A 20,623-nucleotide genomic window follows, 5' to 3' on the forward strand; every position below is an offset into this window, starting at 1 on the left:
ACAACCCACCCTTCACTGCCTCCTTCCCATGCTGCTCAGGACTTCCTTCCACTGCCCACAGGTGACAAGTGCCAGTTTGACCACACCTATGGACACCTTACTCACAACACCCTGGAGAAGCAGATGGTAGACTGTAATACGTGTGAACTCCTGTCTGAAACCTGCTTCTGTCCCTGCAAGCATGCAGAAGGAACAAAGACAAGGAACCCTGAAGAATGCTGCCTCCCTGAGACGTGATCTAGCCCCCCCAGCAGCCTGAACTGACAGCTCTGGTACCTGGGGGCAACCTATCTCCTTCTGAAGGTCTGGTGTTGGCTGTGGTGGAAGCTGGGCAAAGCCTGCAGTGCAGTGTCCCAGCAGAGGTAACCCTCATATCCTCCCCAGGGGTGGGATGAAATCACAAGACAGGGTAGCTGGGAGCTCAATCAGCACCTTTTTTATTAATATGCATCATAAATAAAGAAATAAATAAAGGCGAGATACCTTGTTCTAACAGGGAAATACAAATTAAATATGGTGCAACGTCTGCTAAGCAATGTACAAGCAGGAGGTAACCTTGCAAGACCAGGGCCCCTCGCCATGGGGAAGCCAGCCCAGGCACGATGCTGCAAGCAGCGTCAACCCGGCCAAGGCACCAAATACTGGCATGGCCTTTCACTAACACTGTTCCCCACCTGATGGGTAAATGAAGATCCCCACCCCAGCAGGTAGCATGAACATGGCAAGGAAGGGGTTGACTGGCATTGCTTCTACCGAGGACCCCCAGCATCCCCTTGTGCTTGTGCACATTTGTCCCCCACCACCCTATGGCACTGCTCAGCAAGACCAAAAACACTACGCCAAGGAGAGCACCACCCCTCCCTCCCCGGCTCCCCGACTCCCTCTGGGAGCACCCTTCGATCTACCTACTGGGAGCGCTGCCCCCAACTCCAAAGAGCACCCCTAGCCCAGTCAGGGACCCTGCCCTCACCCCGGCCCCTCCAACTCCCCCTCCACTGAGCATCCCAGGGCTTCCCAGGCACTGGCTGCCTGCTCAGTGTGGAGGGCGTGGGACCACCCCCCAAAGAACCCATTTCCACACAGGGTGGCACTACTCATCCTGGACCTACGTAACACTGAACATCCACACACCTTCTTCACGACCCCACACACCCCTTTGCTCCGCACACACACACATACCCTGTCCCCCTCCTCTGGCCGTGGCCAGGCACAGCCTCAGCCCTGCAGTGTGGCAGTGCCAGGCCACTTGGCTCGGTACAACACACCAGGCACCACTATAACGCATTAGGACAGGGCTTCTCCAGCGTCAGGGAGCGTCCCTTGCAGCCCCCCATCAATGCAACCCATCAGTCCAGCCTTGCAGAGACCCTGCCAATGCGTAGTGGCTCTACCCCTGCAGCTGATGGTGCCAAGGATGCTGAAGGCTGCAGACTGCACTGCCACCCCCAGGGAGGGTACGGCCAGCATTCTGCACCCTCCAACATGAAACTGAGCCAGGCAGCAGGAGCAGCACTGCTGTGGCAGGGACTGCTTGCATTCCTGTTACGTACAAGTCAATGGCCTACAGGTGCTGGAAGTGACATGGGGTGGAGGAGGCTCAGGCAGTCCCCGGTGTGGTTGCATGCATGGCGATGCCTGGCAATATGAGGTGCAGCTCACAGAAGACCCCACGGGCCGAGATGGCCTTTGGCAGCTGCACGAGGAGGGGCAAGAAGGAACCACCTATGGTTACTGTATTCTGTAATGGCAAGAAAGGTAAGAAACTAGCAAGAAGCTATGTCTGTTCCTCTGGCAGGGTAGGCTTCCCCAGAGGAGCCTCAGCAGCTCATGGTACTGTGCTTGGCCTCCCAGCCACATCAGTAGTCCTCGTCCTCCGGATGGGTGACGTACATGACAGGCACCAGTCCCTTCTCGGAGCCAAGGCTGCACTGCAGCCAGTCACCGTCCACCTTGGAGATGACCTGCAGGATGTCCCCCTTGTTGAAGCTCAGCTGTCCTGCCTCAGTGGCAATGTGATGGCAAAGAGCTTTCACCTCACTGCAGGCAGAAAGAAGGGAGGAAGGATTAGCTCACCACAGGATGCTCACCCTGCTGAAGCCCAGGGACCACTGCAGGCATAGGGGAGTGAGGAAGACCACCCCCTGCCTTCCTCCCCAGCCAGGATCCCAGCTGCCCCCCAGCTTCCCCTCACTTGCAGACTGCAGAGTTGCAGCAGTTGGGTGCAGAAGCTGCATCATTGTCCCAAACCATCCCCTAGTCCACAAGTACAAAGGAGGTCAGGTGAACTGCAACAAGCAGAGCTGTGCCAACAACACCCACTGCACCCCAGTGCTTGCAGGACTGCCACATGGCGCCACTCACCAGGGAGGCTGGGGAGACAGCCCCCGGGCTGGCTGTGCCACGGGGGGCACTTCAGGTGGCTCTCGCTGGGAGGGCTCTGGCTCAGGAGCTGCTTCTCGCCACATGCTTGCCCCAACTGTTTGGGCCACCAGCTGGAACACAGATTTGTCCAAGCTCAGCCAGCCAGAGGGCAACCTGTAAGAAGAAGACAGAAGCAGGTAGTGGCAGGGAAGCATACCTGGGGGCAAGGAGCAGCTGCTCTAATGGCAAGGTCACAGCTTAGAGGTCTGGCTCCATGCATGAAGCACACTGTGGTCCCCAGGCTGTCTCCTGGCCGGGAGGGCTCAGCATCCTGCAGATGCACCTTGGCCTATACTGGGAAGGACATTTCCAGTGGCCATAGAAACAGTTAAGGGTATAGAGGGAGAGGCAGTGCAGGGAGGTCTCAGCTACACTGGGAACTTCATGCCTCCTCCTCCTCACCTGTTGCGTACAACAGGGATGGCTCCATGTTCCGTTCTCATTATGTGTTTTTGGGAGGGATGACTTGATGATGGGGGGCGTGCAGCCAGGGCCCTTCCCCTGGAGAGGGGGCTTAGGACCTGAGGCAGCGGTAGAGCTCCGGCAGAACAGGAAAGCCCAAGAGGCTGACTGAGCAAGGGTAGGAGCTGAAGGGGACGGTGGTGTGGGAGGAATTAAGGCAGGCTGGCAGGGGTGACAGACCTCTCTGTTCACACACTGCCTCCGATGTACCACTGTGGTGTAGCCCAGCAGTCGGCTGTTGGCCTGACTTCCACCTGCACTACTGTGACCACGGATGAACCAGCCCTCCCCAGCCCCAAACCGTCCCTGCCCTTACCTGTTAGGCTGCCTGGGCTCTTTTTGAACTTTCCTGGACCCAAACAAGTGTCCCCACTTGATGGGCTGGCTGCCCTCTGATGCACTGGTGCTGCTCTCCTCTTGCGGGACTGGTGCTGCTCCCACTCTTTGCTGAGCCCCCGCCTCCTTCTCCTTGCTGCGCTTCAGCTCCGTAAGCACGGAGTCTGGGGGACTGCCCATCCAGAAGGGCCAGCTCCGTTCCTTCACCTCTTCACTGACCAGTACCTGCTGGGGCTTTTCCAAGGGCTCTTCCATGGCTTCAGGACTTGGCTTGCTGGCAGCCTTGGGCTTCTCCTCCAAGGTGCCCTCAGCAATGGGGCAAGCTTCTGCACCCTCCACCACCCCTTCGCGGGGAGGTGGTGCCTTGCGGGCCTCTGCTGACCTAGGCACAGTATTCGAAGTCTTCTTCTCATAGCGGATGAACTTAGAGCCTTCAGCTGAGCCCTCGATGTAGATCTGAGAGCTCTGCATAAGCTGGTACCACCAGCCTGCCTGCCTGTCCTTCTTCCTTTCCCACGTGCTCTCTCGCATCTTCCTCCGCTCTTCCTCCCTGTCGCTGTCTCCACAGGAGGCCCCCACACCCTTGACCCTCTCACTGGCAGCTTGCTGGGGGCTGTGGCCTGGTGAGATATCACCATCTCTGGCACCCACTTTGCATGCTTCAGGGGCAGTGCTGCAGCCGTCGGGGTCCTCACTGCTGCCCCGCGTCCGCATCAGCTGCAGGGTGGAGTGTGCGGAGAGCAGCAGGTCCTGCTTCACACGTAGCAGCTCCTTTTGCTGCTGCTGCTCTTTGCCCATCTGCATCAGGTGGTGCTCGAAAAGCAGGTCTAGGTTGAACGGCAGCAGGGAGAGAGGCTGGAGCAGGAGCAGGAGCTCCTCGAAAAGAGGCTGGCACACGCTGTGAGACAGGCACAAAAACCCCACCGGCTGGTAGTGTGCCAGGACAATATCTGTAGGGCAAGAGACATTAATTAGAGGCCCTTGCCACTTTCGCCAAGCCACCAAGAAGCTGCTGACACTGTAGGGAGAGGAGCTGGTCACTAGTTTTTGTCACAGCTGTGGCTGCAGCGTGAGGCTCAGCACTGGGTCAGGTAGCACCAGGTGCTCTGTGAGCTCCTGGCAAACTGGCCCAGACCCTGCAGCACCAGCCTGGCAGACTATCCACTGGGATGACCTCTGCTGCAAAATACATGAGAGTAGAGTGTGAATAAAGAGCATTAAAGGCTTTGCACGTATTAAAATTCTCTTCCCACCTCCTGGAGATGAACAAGGAGCTGTGGATCTGGCCAACACCGGTCCCCTACGGAGAGGGGTGTCAGGGGCAGCTGAATACAGCCTTTCCAGAGACACAGCTGGGCTGAACTGGATCCTAACAGAAAATGGGCTAGTATTTCTACCTGCAGCATTCACCCTTCACTTCATCCTGCAAGGCCAGGTTGGATGGAGCTTTGAGCAACCTAGTCTAGTGGAAGGTGTCCCTGCCCATGGCAGGGGTGGTGGTGGAAGTAGATGATCTTTAAGGTCCTTTCAAACCCAAAACATTCAATGATTCTATGATTCATCTGACCACATCTGCAGTGCCGCCACGCTTCAGCTTTCTTGTCAGGTCTCACTCCCAGGGACAACGTTGGGAACAGGATTTATGGCTGTTTAGCCCCATTGAGATAACATACAACACAGACAGGACTTGCACCTTATCTCTACCCGCTTTGCCTGGCCTTCCTCATCCTGACAGCCCTAGCTTTTGCTTACACTTCTAGCTCTTAATGATGGCTTGAAACAGATGGTCTTCTGCTCCAGAAAACCAGGATGCTTTCTCTTGCCACACTGCTCAGCGAGTCTGCTCTCCTGTCTGCTCCAAAAAGAAGTGTTGACTGCACACACAGACCTGGGAAATGTCTGCTGACAGCCCCCAAATCTGCCAGAAGATACTGGGCTGGACTTCTTAGAGTGCACAGGGCCCTGGGCTGAGCACAGGCTGAGCAGCAGCATTCTCAGGAGATCCAGCAGGTTGAGTCTGTCTCACTGTGCACTTAGCACTTAGTCATGCTGCTTGTAAGCATCAGGCAGCTTGGTTGTGCTGCTGAGTTATCTGCACACTTCAGAAACATTTCTGGTTGAAAAAAACAGATATATCCAGTAAAAAGTTTGGGCTTTTGTCAAGAGGTTTTCCTTTCCATTTCTTTCCATTTCCCATGCCTGAAGGGTTTCAGCTAAGTGTGCACATCTCCATCTGTACAAAGCTCTTAGGCACCGAGCATGGAACACAGAAATTTGGAGAGGGTTAGATCTGGTCTCCTGCGGGTAGACTAAGGGATCTGCATTGGAGGTGATACCCTTCGATACCAGCTGCAGCTGGGAAGAACATGTCTGGCCAGGCTCACCTGGAGGGAGCTGCATGGAGCTTGGACTTCCACCTGGAACTTTCCCAGTAAACTGGGTCTGTGTATACTCTGGTCCTTCAGCTCAGAGCAGAAGGGAGCAGCCCAGGCTGAGAGAACAACAAAAGAAATGCAAGCCCCTCCTGTGCTCTACACTGTGCAGAATTTGTCCCCCACTGCAGCCCACAGCCCTCAGGCTCTTACCTTCATGGTTGTAAAGATGGTTGAACCAGAACTCCAAGGACCGAATACTGCAGGAAGGGGAAAACAAGCAGTGAAATAAAGAAATAAAGAAAGAAAAGAAAGAAAGAAAGAAAGAAAGAAAGAAAGAAAGAAAGAAAGAAAGAAAGAAAGAAAGAAAGAAAGAAAGAAAGAAAGAAAGAAAGAAAGAAAGAAAGAAAGAAAGAAAGAAAGAAAGAAAAGAAAGAAAGAAAGGAAGAAAAGAAAGAAAGAAAGAAAGAAAGAAAGAAAGAAAAGAAAGAAAGAAAGAAAGAAAGAAAGAAAGAAAGAAAGAAAGAAAGAAAGAAAGAAAAGAAAGAAAGAAAGGAAGAACAAAAGAAAGAACGAGTGAAAATCGATTCATCCCCTTCATCCTTTCTGTTTTACAAGAAGAAGTGTGGCTGGAAAAGGGCATTTATTTACACAGCATGAGACTGTGAACCTCAAGACCTAGTGAAAGGACAGTGGCTCACTTCCATTAGCATGCGCTAATCACAGTCACCCAGATTGTCATGGAGCCATCCAGTTTGCTTTACATGAGGCATTCTGCAACCCTAACGCCTAACAACCATGTCTCCAGCAAACTTCCTCACCATTTAGCTCCTAGGTCCACGGCTTAACTTAGTTTTTCTGAGAAGGGCTCACATGGAAGAGGCAAATAATTTACAAACGTAAGACTATTGCTGCAATCTTGGTATCTTGTGCCAGGAGGGGAGACCTGGGCTACCCTGGGTGGGGAGAACAAAGCAGAGCTTGCTCCTGCTTGTAGGGATCCCCCAACATCTGGAGAACTTGGGGACTCTTGCTGCTGCCAGGGCTCTTTCTGACCGCTGGAGAGGGGCAGGGAAATATAATCCTAGCAGAGCTCATCCCTTCACCGTCAAGAAGACATTGCTGCCACCTTCTGTTTAACACTAAGTGTAGTATGCACACTCCTTATCCAACCTGGAAGAGCCAGTCTTGACTCCTGGAACAGGGCAATTTCTCCTTCAGAGCCTCATGCTTGTTCACTGAAGGCCCGCAAAGCGGTGATGTAAGTAGGAATTTCCAGGAGTAATGTATGCATGTGTTATGTCTAACCTTGTATGAACCCTGACAGATTCTTCCCACCTAATGTTCTGGGGCTAAACCAAGCTGACAATGTCCTTCAGTGGGCTACAGCCACTCTTCTCACTCCTGACCTGGCTGGGTAGGCTTTGATCCTTCTGGAGTTCCTTGAGGCTCACAGGTTCTTCCTTCCCTCACCTGTAACTGGGAAGCAGCTTCCCAGGGTTCTTAAGTCTTTGACAACTGTGCCTGCCTGCAGTCAAGGACCAGCACCTGCTGCCAGCCCTGGGCAGTGACATGCAGCCAGCCCAGGGAGCCTGCTTACTTGAGGAGGCCAAAGATGAATGCGTTGAACCTCATGGTGTGGTTGGTGAGCTCCGTGTACTGGCTAATCTTGCTATAGAGGCTGTGCAGCAACTTGGTAGAGGGGCCTATGGAGAGAAGCAAAACTTTGAGATTAGTTGTGGTCACCAAAGCCAAAAATGACACCATGGGGAGGAGCATCAAGTCGAGGGTAGACTTTGGCTGCGTGCCCATGCCTGTATATGCACTGCCCCTCCACCAAACACCAAGATCAGCTCACTCCATCCCAACAGTTAAGACTCCACAAGGGAGATGGGCTGTGTTCTGTCCCAGACTGCCACTCCAAAACTCTGGGAGGGTTTCAATACCGCAAGGACCTGCCTCCCAGACTTCAGGGACAATCACGGCCCTTGGCTCAAAATCAGCAGGTACACAGAATATTGTGGGAGGTGGTTATAATTCGGAGTGTCTGAAATCACAGAGGTAAACACAGAGCTGGAGATTTGCCTCAAACAGGGTGGGAGGCTTTCCAGCCCTGGATGTAAATTCTTCATGATGCAGAAATCAGTGTGGCCCTGCCATCTGTAACCTCAGAAAGGAGTGACAGCCACTGCCACAATCCAGGGTGCAGCCTGGCACTAGCATCAAGTGCAGGTGTTGTGGGCATCCTTGAGCCAAGTAAGCTGTGAGTGCAAATTCTCTTACAGACCAAACTGAAGCACAATTCCGCCTTATACAACAGCTGTGCAAGGCTAAAGATGGTCTAGAAACACCCTGAAAACTTAGAGGGGGGAAAAAAGATTTTTTTCCCCCTTTTTTTGATTTCTAGGGCCTGTTATAGGAGAATTTGGAAATTTCAGGGGAAATGACAATAAATATTTGGGCAGAACACAGCACTGGCTCTCCCATCTTGCAAGAGAAGGTCAAGCTGCACCCTGTTCCATGCAGGAGATGGATGGGTATCAGTCTGCATTCCCATCCTTATAATCAACTTTCCCTAGCACCTCCCAGCAATAACATGGCAGTACCACAAAGTAACGGGCATTGCTGCATGCCCTCCATACCTAGCTGAGTGGATGCCTCCACCACACTCCAGGGGATGTTCCTCCTCTGGCCAATGATCATGTCCAGGACGTAAGCCTTGAGCCCATCACTCAGAATGTCCCGGACAGCAGGGCACAGGTATTTCAGGATGAGGTGCCCCACGTTGGGGCTCACGGAGCTGTTCCCAAGTTTGGCCTAAAGGAAAACAGGCAACAGGGAGAGTGTTGGTAACTGCTCTACAATGTATAGATGCATGCAAACAATCTAGCCCCACTTGCCTACTACAGACACCCAGCAGGCAATATCCAGTCTATCATGACGCCCAGCAGCTCCTTGAACTGGAAGGCCCTTCTTCACCCCTGCTGCCTCATACACCACTTCTGGACTGCTCCCTGTAAGGGCTGCCCCAGGCTAGGACAAGGGAATAGTTTAGGAAGAGAATATCCCAACTTGGGAAGAGGATATCCCAATTATAAGGGATGCCTGGTTCTGCCTACAAGTATAACAAGGCTGTCCTGCTGGAGGAAGAAAAGAGTAGGGGATTTTTCTGCTGCTGTAGATTTTCTTGTTGCTATTTTTGAACCAGAAAGCAGCAAGCCACATAGGAACTACCAGCTCCGAGGGGTTAAGGAACACTTAACTCAGTGACATGCCATGCTGTAATTCCTAGGGATTACTATAAATAAACAGGGTGAGGGCAAAATGGATGGACAGAGCTCAGGTTGAGGTGAGGAACACATAAGAGCCCAGCACCAGCAGAGCAGGGGCATATTCTGCTGCATACAGCCTTTTAGCTGCTGAGGAGTCTATCCAAACAAGTCAGCCTCAGGCCGTGCATGTCACATTGGTGGTCCCAGGCAGTGGTGTTCAGGGCACACAGATTTTAGCAGCTGAGCTGGAATTACAGTAGCTAGCTGGCACAGGTCCCCAAAGGCCCTGAACTGAGATTGAACTTCTGGGTCAGGAATAATCCCGTCAGATCCATGGAGCGTGGGAGCATCAGGGACGAGTGCTGCCTTTTGACAGGTGAATGCTCAGCCCTTGGTGCACTGACATAACGAAACCCCAGGTCAAAACCACAGCACTGTCTGGTAAGTAAAGTAATGGGGGAAAGCTGCCATCATTCCCCAAACCAACAATGCGAGAACAGGGAATTCACTGTGAAGCCTTAAAAAGCTGTGGGAATCCCAACAGCTCTGGTTAGGCTGCACAGCAACCTCTGCATCAGCAACCGTTGTAATTAGGGGCAAATTACCCTGGCCTCTGAGGTAAGACTGAATGGGCTTGGAATCTGTCCCAGAGAGGTTTCTCCTTGGGGATGGCACTGCAGGTCATTGTTGTCCAAACAGTGTCACATTGCTGCCACAGAGTCCCCTGCCTGAAGCAGAGCATTCAGCGCTGAGAGGAGGCACCACAAACACGCTGGGTGTCACAGGACTGCAGACACTGCCTGGTACAAACAGAAGCAAACTTGCTCTGCTTCTGTGTTATTCCAGAAATGGGAGATGAGGGGAGCACAGACCAAAGACAGCCAGTCCCATGAACAACCTAGGTGCACTCTGAAGCTAGTGGGTTCATGGTAGGACTACAGATGGTGCCCCCCTGCCCCACATGGGCAATGATTGATGCACTTTTTTATCACTACGGAGCCCTGTGACACATCGAGGGAATAGGGAGATTGCTTTGTCCTGGCACCAGTGCCAGAACAGAATCAGGGAATGTGTGGAGGAGGGACACACAACTCTGTACTGTATGAGAAAAAAGAGTTGGTGTACTGCATCAGACCAGAATTCCAGCTGGCCTTGTATTCTTTCTTATAAAGAGCCTTAAGTAAGTACATAAGAAAGAGTCAAACCAGAGCAAACTTATATAATACTTGCCCTTAATACTCTCACAGCCTACAACTACTTTCAACTCAGAGAATACCTAAGCTAGACATTCTTTCCCTGTATTCAATAGACCTCAATGAACTTCCCTTCCCTGTGTTTTTCTGATCTTCCCTTAATTCCATGCACTCTTTTGGCAACCCAGCATCGGGCAGCAAGAACTGTCACAAATTTATTATTATCTGCTGCATGGCGTACCATTGCCTTTGTTTGGTTTGTTCTTGGTACTGCTGCCTTCACTGGATACCCTGCAGTTTTTGACTACAGAGGATGGAGGGGCAATCTTTCTCCATCCTCTCCATGTCACTCATGATGTTGAAAGCAAGACATACCTTCACCCCTGGATCCCTGCTGGTTCCAAAGTGAGCCACAATCAGGTCAACAGCAGTGTTGATTGCCTTCACCAGACCTAGAGGGAAAGAACAAGTCAGAGAGCTGCCTAAGGGGCTCTAGGACAGACCCTAGGACAGACCAATGAAAAAAACAGGCAGGGGCATTTCAGGCCCGTGTCAGAATGTGTGACCTCTCTACCAAAACCATGCAAAGCTTCTCCAAACTCCTCACCAAATCTGTACTTGCAGGTTCCAACACTCACCAGCCCAACAGCAGGACGACCTTTGTAAGTGGCTGAAGCATAAGACACCCTGTCAATATTCCCGAAGGACATGGATTGTCACCTCCACACACCATCCCTTGAGGGAGCAGGGATGAGGACTGGGGCAATTAGTCTTTTGCTGCTTTGACCCTACACAGTGGCGGGGCAGAAGCCATGCATTTGTCAAGCTATGTAATGACGTTCAGTAACAAGCCAGTGGTGGGTGACCTGACACCTGCATCAGTACAGTGCAAGAACAGAACTGGAAGAAGGGAAAGCTGTCATCTCCAGTAACCACCAACACAGAGCTGGCAAAGGCAGGGGAGCCTTTCTGCACATCCCTTGCTCCTGAAATGATACTGAGTTAGCTGTCAACAACCCAGTCCCCAATGCTGCCTCTAGCATGGGTCTCACCACAGCCATATCTAGTCCTGCTTTGAAATCCTTTCTTCCACTCTTTTATATAAACAATTTACCAGGTAAGACCCATTAGACCTTTTACCTAAATTACAAAATGTCAGGCTAGCACACCTGCAACATCACGCAGATACACAAGTCTGTCCTTGCATACTGAGACAGGGATGGCCGCCTGCTGTGCCTTAGGGTCATACTCCTGTGCCTGCCTGCTCTCTCTGCTCTTTCTTGTGGACTAATGATCCTTTCTAATCACACTTTCTGGGACAAGCAGCTCAAAGATACTCCATGGCACATTGCATGGTGCAGACACCACAACAACCTGCCATGGAAACAGCCAGCAGTCCAGGGGGACACGTAGTTATGATGCTGCAGTAGAGAAGGACAGGGAAAGAAATCATTATGTCTATAGAGATGAGATGAGACAAAGAGAAGCACTGTCTCATGCTGCACCACACCACATTCTCATCCATGAAAGATGCACAGACTCACCTTTCTTCTGCAGCAAGTCGATGGAGATGGACTCTGTGTTGCCATCTGGGGAGAGGCAGAACTCAGCAGGGGGTTTCTCTGCTAGTGAGAAGTAGTCAGGGAAGAAGTCAGTGTAGGTAAGCTGGAGTTGCCTCATAGACTGTCCTGCAGGGCCAAGACATGGGGGAGAAGGATCATACCACAGTCTCTCCCACATGGTTCGCTTTTTCCAGAAGCAACCTGCACCAGCAGCCGTCTTCACCCCAGCCTGTCCAAGGCTGGGACAGCAAGGCTACAGGCTTTTTACTCTCCCAGCAACGGTTTGCAATGTGAGCCTGTACAGTTCAACCCCACGGTCCACCCAACATCTAGCTCCACCTTGACTGGGAGCTTATGGGCACTGGAAGATGCCATGGGAGGTTCAACCTCACAGCCTGGTGCTATGGGAAACCTTGCTGCACCAGTCTCTCAGGGCTGCTGTGTGGACAGCCCCAGCAAGTGGGGTTGAAAGCAGAGCACAGAGAGAATCCTTACTTGTCACACAGAGGCATCCACAGGCAACAAACTACATGTCTCTGCCTGTCCCCTGGGATGGCCTCTGTTTTCAAGAGGTGACTTCTGCAGCAGCTCCTTCATGTGCTCAGTTTCCATCTGGTCGATTCCCCAGCCCTGTGCTATGCATCTTCCCGTAAAGGAGGGATGGAGAAACTGGATTGGCAAAGCAAGGTGTAGAGCTTTGTGGAATTCCCTTCTCGACTTGAGGCTGGCCTGAAGAATGCTCTCCCTCCCACAGACAGGCAACACTGCTCTCCCCAGAGGGCTCTCAAAGGTTCAGCCAAAAGCAGCCTGCCCCTCTTAGCCCTTCCTGCGCAGGTTTTGGAGAATAGGGAAGACATAAAGGGCAAAGCAAGAAGACAGAGTCCTGTGGAGCACTACAGTGCTGCCAGCTGCCCCATGAAAGCTATAGCCCAGCACCTAGCATGCTGCCAGGGTTGGGACAGACGCTGTGGGGCACAGACACGGGATTTCCAAGGGCCACAGCTCCTGTGTTAGTCCAGGAGCGCTTGCTGAGGTCTCAGCAGGCTCTTGGGCCATTCACTTTCCCCTTCAATCCAGCCCAAAGCCGGACCTCACTGGTCTCAGCTCATGGAGAAGAGGGGAGGCACCACACAGATTGTACCTGTCAGTGAGGCAATTTTCACCTTACTCTTGTACCCCTCAGCCCCACTGCGAGTAGATGCATCATTCCTCCTGCTTGGAGCCCGCAGAGCAGTGATGAAGCCAGGCTGAACCTGAGCCCCAAGGTCACCTCCCAAGACCCCCCAGCAGAAAGGTGGTGCGCACCGTTCAGCTTGCAGTGGAAATGGCTGGTGTTGAGAGTGCCAGGGAGCTCAAAGATGGGATTCACCCAGTTCAGCCGAGGCTCTTGCTGCCTTCTGTCTAGGCTACCTGCTAAGCCAGGCAGCCCTGAAACGCGGTCCAGACCCAGGGGGTTCCTCCGCCTGTACTCCCGCCACTTCAGCGCTTGCGGAGAGAGGTGGTTCGCTAGGAAGTTGCAGACAGTGAGCACCAGATGGGAGGATATGAACAGATGGGAGGACATGGAGGGGAGATGGGGAGAGAGAAGATGAGGAAGAGGAAGGACAGAGAAAGAGAGACAGCACATTAGTTAAAAGTCCAGCAGTGTTTCAGGACATTAGCACATGTACATGGAGGAGGCAGAGGCCACAGCCTGGCAGAGCATGGCAGGAGCCTGCGTGGCCTCATGGCTGCAGGCATAGAGGGTTCAGGTTTCGGGCACCCCCAAGGATGCAGCATGGGGTGCTGTAAGAGCAGAAGGCCATGCTGCCCTCTCCAGAGGCATAGCGTAGGAGTCAGGACTGCAGGGACAAGCTCTTAGCATAGGGCTTCCTTTTGCAGACAAAGCGATGGTAGGGGCTGTTGGGCACTGCAGCTATAACGATGGGGAACCGCCATAGCCATAGGGAGCTGGAGATGTTCCAGAACAGCACGTCCTGGTGGATGGGTACCTACCATTGACAGGCCGTATTCCCAGGCTGCTCAGGGGACCAGAGCTGTTGCTCTCACTGCCACTTCTCCAGTGGGGATCTGCATGGCCTCCCACTCTGCTCACGGGCATACCACCCACCGAGAGGGGCGGGAGGGACCCACTGTGGAGCTGATACTCTGAGAGCGGTGGACTTGGCTCCAGCGGTGCCTCCTTCTTGGGAACCAGCTTGGGGTTCTCCTTTTGTCTCAGGGCATCAGCTTTGGTGGATTGGGAGGGCTGCATGGTGCTGACAGCCGGGGAAGACCTCGTGGGAAGCAGGCTGGCGGAGATGGGGCAAGACCTACTTCTGGGGGGCTGGCCCTCTTCAGCTCTTTCTGCCGTGGGCGAGGAAGAGGAGTCCATGCTTTGAAAGAAAGGCACGTTGCATCGCACAGGAGAGTAACTCCCGAGGGGGGACGGCCGGGTTGTCTCAGGGGCAGGCTTCTTAATGCAGCCATCATTGCGGGAGGCAGCTCCGTCTGCTGAGCGCTGGGTCAGAAGTGTGCTGTGGGCTTGGCTCCCTGCCACTGCTGCCTGCTCTGCCGAGGTGGCCAGGGCCGAGGACTGGGAACTGGAGATCTGTTGGCTGGCAGGTCGGTTGCTGGACAAGCTGTAGAGTTGGGAAAGGCTGGAGGCAAAATGGCTGTGCAGGGCACGGGCCTTGGGTGGCTTGCTGAAATGGTGCTGGAATACAAAGGGCTGGATGGGCAGAGTCGTGGGACGCTGGTCCTTGCTGTAGCGTACCACAGGCTTGCTGTCTGTGCCACCACCTTTGGGGAGAGAAAGGGGTACAAAGTGTGAGGACAGGCAGAGGGACAACCATCATCAGCCCAGCATATCGCAGGCAAAAGGGAGTGTGCTCTCAGCTGTGAGAGGAAGAGGATGAGCTAGAGGCCAGTGAGACACAGCGTGGTTTGAGTCTGAACTGGTTACACACATCATGAACTGGGAAAGTAAAGACATGTGGCCCCAAATGCAGAGTTCCCAGCTGTTTACAGCTGTCTGGAAGAGTAGGACGCTGCACCAGGAGCTTGTCTCTCCTTGTAGGGTCACCAGCTTCACATCCCTTCCCCATCCCTTGCTCCCAGGACAGCACAAAGTCGTGGCCCCAGGCACCTGCCTTCACCCTGTCTCCACCCTGGCAGTACCACAAAGACATGGCCCAACACACTGTGGTACCGCCAGATTTCTTATCCTGAAGGACTGTCCCCTCCCACATGTGCGGAGATCTCACCCAGCTGAGCACAAGCATTGCATGCAATAGCATCACAGCCCTGCATCCCGCATCGCACTTGGTGCTGTCGGAAAGGCTGCTTGCTTCCCCTTCTCCCTCCCTCCCTCCCTCCCTCCTTCCCTCCCTCTTCTTTCTCCTGTAACAGTCTCCCCTCTGAACACACAGCTCCCTTCATTCCCCTGCCTGTACCAGACCTAAGCAGGATGTTCCCAGACAAATTAGGACTGCAGCAGAAATAGAAGACCTTCCAACCCTGGAAAGTGGATGCCTGCTCCAGCAAATGGTGGACAGGGGTGTCCTAAAGGAGTGTGCTGGGCTGACCTCCTATGTGTGCATGCCTCCAGCTCCTGGTGGGGCCACAATATCCTGAGGGACACAGCTGAAGCATGACACACTGTGTGCTCAGTGCACAACACACACAACACTGGATGGACACACAGGGATGACTGGGATCCCTGATCACCAGCCACATCGCATCCTAGCATGGTGTGGAACCTTTTCCCTTGCTTCCCCTCCACTCTCCAAGCTCACAGCAAATCTTGGGACAAAAGACGTATCCCAAGCATGGCCCTGGTGTTACCTGCTGTCTGTGGGGTGTGCCAGACCCTTCTTCCTATAACTAGCTTTTAGCAGGGCTTGTTTTCCCTCCAGCCCCTTCTCAGACCCTCTAGGCTTGCTTGCATGCTGCTCTCAGCTGGAGCACACCACTCCTCTAATCTCTGCAAAACTCATGCTGCAAGTCCTGGCAGAGACTGTGGGAGCTCCATGACCCTGCACTGACAGGAGACTGCTGGCTCTGCCTCTTCCCTCTCCACCTCTGCCCCATGTAACTCCAAAGAAGAAAGGCTAAAACCTCCTCAATGGTTCCCTTCCCTTCACCTGCTGGGAACATTACTCCGCTGAGCATCTACACATCTTTGTCTTAGGAGCTAAAGGCGGGTGATTCTCATGGACTGGGGGAGTACAATGCCCTGGAAGGCAGAGAGTCCTCCAGGCTGCACAGACACTGAAGTGCTAATGCCATGTCCTTCCTTACACAAAACGAGAGGTTTACAAAACCTCAAGAGGCTTTAGAAATACAAAGACAAGACACTTGCACTGATCTGGGTCTGAAATAAGCACAGCAGGGCTCTGTCCCAGGGAGTGGTAGACCAGGAAACAAACTGCACAGACACTGGTCTCCCATCACCATGCTGGTTCCTCTGCTGCTCCCCTTGTGTCCCAAAAAGCTGCCTTTCTTTTTACTTCTCCATTCTGCCTAGTCTGGCTCCTTACCGTCTGCTTGGGCTCTAACATCTCTTTGTCCGTGGCCACCGGCAAAGCCACCTGAGAAGAGGGCATCTGCCTCCGTCAGCAGGGAGAGAGAGGCTTGCTCACCTGCCCCATGCCCACTGGGGACCTTCTCACCGGCGACTGAGTCTTTGGTGGAACACAAAGCCTGGCTATCCCCAAAAGTGTGATTCAAACAGAAGCCCTCGCAGCTCTGGTTCAGGCCATGGACGAAGGGCATGGGTGGAAGACTCTGGCTGCGGCGAGCTCGTTCTTCAAGGAAATTTGGGCAATCCCGCTGTGTCTCAGGGATAGGAGAGAACTCCAAGGAGGAATCACCACTGGACCGGAGTGGTGGGGAGGTGCCATTCTTTTTCCGGCCTTTAGCCAGTTCAGCAAAAGATGTCACCCGCTTTGGGGGAGAACTCTGGATGGGTATTGCTGGACTTTCACTCAGCTTGACTGGACAGCTCACCATGCGTTCCAAAGAGCCCAGCCTGCTGCTAGGACTCCTGTCCAGGTTCTGATCATAGCTCCTGGAGCGCTGCCGGCTTGTGTTGAGGTTAGGTGGCGACACGTTCACGTAGACCTGACCCTCAATCATATTCTGGGTGGATCCTTCCTTCGCCTCCTCTTCACTGCACTCCACGTTGCTTTCTTCTTGTCTCAGGTCAGGCCTTCTAAACAGATAATATTCAGTGGGCTGGGCTGGGCTTCCTTTGGTATGGTCTTCCGAGCAGCTAGTTATGGAAGATCCTGCTGGACTGGGAGAAGACTGGGAAGACAAGTCACACGTGACCAACTTGTAATAATTCTGAGTAGCCACAACAAGCCGTGCTTGGCTCTGGAAGCAGGCAGTGAGGTCTGAGCTCTCCGAAGTGCAAGGCTCACAGTGGAGGTGGTAGGAGTTGCAGTTAGCATCAAGGACAGGTGAGGAGGAGTGTTGACACCCACACACCTTCCCTGAACTCTCTGGGTGATGCGACTCACAAGACATCTTGGATTCTGTGGGTGATGAATGCAAATCCAGGTAAAAAGCTCCTGTGTCTGAGTGGCTGCAGAAGGAAGAGTCACAGGACAGGTTGGCTGAATTCAGGTTAGATCGAGAATGGCCATTCATTTTGTTGTAGAGAGCACTGAAGTTCACCAGCACCCCGTCAGAGCTGTTGCAGGAAGAGTCGCTGATGTAGCCCATCTGTTGGTCGATCACTTCAGACTGACTTGATGAACTGTAGCAGCGACAGTGCTGGAGCTCTGAGCTGGAACAGCTGCATGTCCGGCTGTGTAGGGCATCCTGATTCCTCAGTGATTCACCTGTGTTCTGGTTCCACTCCTGGTCGCCACCATTGAAGGAGAAGGTGGAGGAGCTGCCACGATGGCAGCTGCATTCATCCAGCTCCATGCGTTCTGAGCCCTGGTGGCACCTGTTCGCATTGTTCCTCTGCTGGACATCGTCACTGCTGATTTTGTCCTCTTGCCCATCTACCACACCAGACCGGCTGGCCATGTTCCAGGACTTCACAATATGGTTGGAGTCGTGGAGGTGGAAAGGGGGCAAGGTCAGCTCATGCAGATGAAAGGGAGGCTTGCCAGCCACAAGTGAGTTGTGAAGGTGGAAAGATTTTTGACCCAAGTCATCACCAAAGATGCTGAGGTCTTCACCCTCACTCAGCAGGAAAGGGTTGTGTCGCTTACTGATGCTAGGGACAATCAAATCCCTCGCTTTGCCTTCTTTGTTTTCTGAGGCCTCTGCTGGCGTTTCGGAGGTCTGGAGAAAGCTGCTGTACAGCAAGGAATCGGTTTGCGAAAGGTCTCTGTCTGGAAGGGCAGAGGTCCGTGTAATGCTGAGCTCTGGCTGGCAGAAGGGGTTGGTCCTTTTGCTTACGGAGCAGCACTGTCTGTCAGGGACCTGGCAATGCACCAGGGGAATGTGATGGACAATCAGTGTCTCACCAGTCAGTTTGGGTGGACTATCCATGGTGAGGAATGCTCTTCAGGACATCAGTTAAGCTGGTGCTACCCATGGACAGGTAGGGCTTCACATGAGAGGCAGGGAGGACACTTCTCATGAGGAACTTCAGATACCTAGAGAGAGACAAAAACACAAAGGAAGTCACCTCTCAGGAAAGGCAGTGACTATTTAAAGCATCCTTGGTTTGACTGAAGACTTGTTCTTGTCAGCACAAGTACCCACGTGCAAGGTCCTGAGTTGTCCTTCTTCAGGGAAAGCATCACAAGCACGTCCCCCTCCCTGCAGACTCCTGGGACAACACTTGTGCTTCCACTTGGCCCTCTCAAACTTTTCTGAAATAACTGTTTCACTCAAGTGGCCAAAGGGCTGCACAGGCTTTGGGCTACGTGAAGACCTCACCACGGACGGCACTATACACTCACAGGACAACACGCAGACAGCACCAGGTCTGAAATGAAGTGCTGCACTCTGATGAATGCACACATCTTCTCGGACTGGATTAATCCTTGCCTCCCTTTAGGTACCTTGAACTTTCCTTTAAGGACCAAACACTGAACCGTGCCGCCAGGCCTTGCAGTATTAAGAGACACACAAGTCCAGACAGAGACTGGAAAGCAGGAACAGACTGGAACAGGAAAGCAGCAACAACCATGCCTCTCCAACATCCAGCAGCCCTAAAGCTCATTCACTGGTGCCAAAGTATGCAACTAGATACGCACACAAGGGACTCTCATCTGCAAAGGAGCGGATGACTTCAGTGGGGCCATGGGGAGCCACTGGTGATGGTCCCATACAGAACATTGCCTTCTGCTGAACTCTTGCTGATGGTTAAGCCTCAGCTCAAACCAGCCTCTCTGGTGATCCAGGGTGCCTGGTTCACAGTCCCCTGACACTCGGCCACAGTACCTGTGGCACTTACCTGCTTATCTTACTGCCTGCTGCACTTCCTAACAGTAAGACTGCCACAGGGGCGATACAGGCAGAGCACTAAGAGCCCGACTCCCTCAGTGTCCAGTAAACAGCAGGTTCTCATGAAGCTAGAGGGGCATGTTCATCAGCATTTGATATGGGAGAGCGGAGAACATATTCATTCCTCCTTCCCTGTCGAACCCAGATGTCTAGCCTGCAAGCCCTCCAGGACAGTCTGGAGGGAGGTTCCCTCTTGCCTTCCCTTCTACATGCCAGAGAAGCCAGTGCAGAGAAGTGCACTGGAGGGCAGCTAAGGCAGCAAGGAGAGGAAGAAACCACAAAAGACAACAGTGATCCAGGATGGTCCTAAGGGATTAAAAAATTACCTAGTGTTCTCATAGATCCACCACTTCCTCTGAAAATCCTGGCCCAAACACCCTTGGTCAGCAATCCATGTCCCGTATTCCATCCAGGCATCCTCAGTGCTTGCAGCACCCTGACACTGCATACTGTGATACTTGTCTGGACTCCAGAACCCTGGGACTTCTGCCACTTCAGACTCTAGAAGGTGGGCATTCACAGTATCTGCCTTTGCCTACCTTACCCCAGCATTTGTGACTATGGGAAGAAAATGGATTTGGAGCAGGCTGCAAAGGCACATGGGAGCCCAGGGGGGAAACTGAGAAATATGGGATAAGTGAAGTTTGAACAACAGCATAAGCAATGAGCCAGCTCCACAGAAAGATCAGGAACTTCAGTTCTTTCAGCTTCATGGCATGAGAAGAGCTATTAAAAGATGCTAAAAAAAAAAATCAAAAGAAATACTTCCCACGCATAGTAGTGCTTCTCACAGACACAGGATGATGCTGTCAGGAAAAAAAAAAAAAAAAAAAAAAAAAAAGATGAAAAATGGACCTAGTGTCTACAGTAAACACCCAATGATGTAAAAGTTAATGCTAACACCAGTGTTAGCGAACAGAGAAGCCTGCTGGTAGACTCCACCAGAGATCATTACAAGACCTGCACGAGGGACACCCTCACTCTCATGTCTGCTTCTGCTGGGATGTTTCACCTAGGGTTTGGCTCTGAAGTAGAGAGTTCACCTGGACTGCTTGGACCACATCTAGCTGGACTATGGTGTGACCCTAAACTCTCCTCCACCTATAGTCTCCCTATATCACCCCTTACTCCCCTTTCAATGGCTCCTCTGTCTTACAAGCCTCTAGCTTCCTTCCCACAGCTGCTGCCATGGAGGTTGAGAGGAATGAGTCTGTCCTCAGCTCACTTCCTGGGGGGAGATCTTTTACATCAGGGATTCTCAAGATCATATTGTTTAAGAATCACCATGGGTAACAGTAGCTCTTGATTGTGCCAAGGACACCCACACGCTCAAAGTGGTGTTCAACAGCTGGGGCAGTGTTCATGCACCGGTTTGGACCTTATGCACCACTGATGGAACATGTAGCAGCAGGAGCCCTTATTTCTCCTGTCTCCTGCTCCCTCCCAGCATTGTATGAAAAAAAGCTGATCAGCTAGTGCCTATGGGCTCATGCAGACCTCCCCTGTCCTTGTTACTGCCTTTGTAGGTGATAGCAATGCTTAGATCACAT

General features: G+C 52.6%; 1 protein-coding gene across 9 annotated transcripts in view; it reads right to left on the reverse strand.

The window, feature by feature from the left end:
• Positions 1–414: 414 nt before the first annotated feature.
• RUSC2 (RUN and SH3 domain containing 2) overlaps positions 415–20,623 on the reverse strand; it is a 62,895-nt gene continuing 42,686 nt past the window's right edge. For 6 of the 9 annotated variants that reach the window (XM_056324273.1, XM_056324277.1, XM_056324270.1 and 3 more), the window contains 11 exons: positions 16,139–18,217; positions 13,614–14,399; positions 12,924–13,124; positions 11,601–11,744; positions 10,432–10,508; positions 8,234–8,408; positions 7,192–7,297; positions 5,805–5,851; positions 3,200–4,169; positions 2,362–2,535; positions 415–2,037 (listed from right to left, as the gene is read on the reverse strand). In XM_056324273.1, coding sequence (XP_056180248.1) covers positions 1,857–2,037; positions 2,362–2,535; positions 3,200–4,169; positions 5,805–5,851; positions 7,192–7,297; positions 8,234–8,408; positions 10,432–10,508; positions 11,601–11,744; positions 12,924–13,124; positions 13,614–14,399; positions 16,139–18,110 — 4,833 coding nt within the window. In that variant the 5' untranslated portion in view covers positions 18,111–18,217 and the 3' untranslated portion in view covers positions 415–1,856. The remainder of the gene's footprint in view (positions 2,038–2,361; positions 2,536–3,199; positions 4,170–5,804; positions 5,852–7,191; positions 7,298–8,233; positions 8,409–10,431; positions 10,509–11,600; positions 11,745–12,923; positions 13,125–13,613; positions 14,400–16,138; positions 18,218–20,623) is intronic. The other 3 variants (XM_056324279.1, XM_056324278.1, XM_056324280.1) reach the window with 3 other exon arrangements.

Source organism: Falco biarmicus, chromosome Z (genome assembly GCF_023638135.1).
Source record: "Falco biarmicus isolate bFalBia1 chromosome Z, bFalBia1.pri, whole genome shotgun sequence".
Lineage (NCBI taxonomy): Eukaryota > Metazoa > Chordata > Aves > Falconiformes > Falconidae > Falco > Falco biarmicus.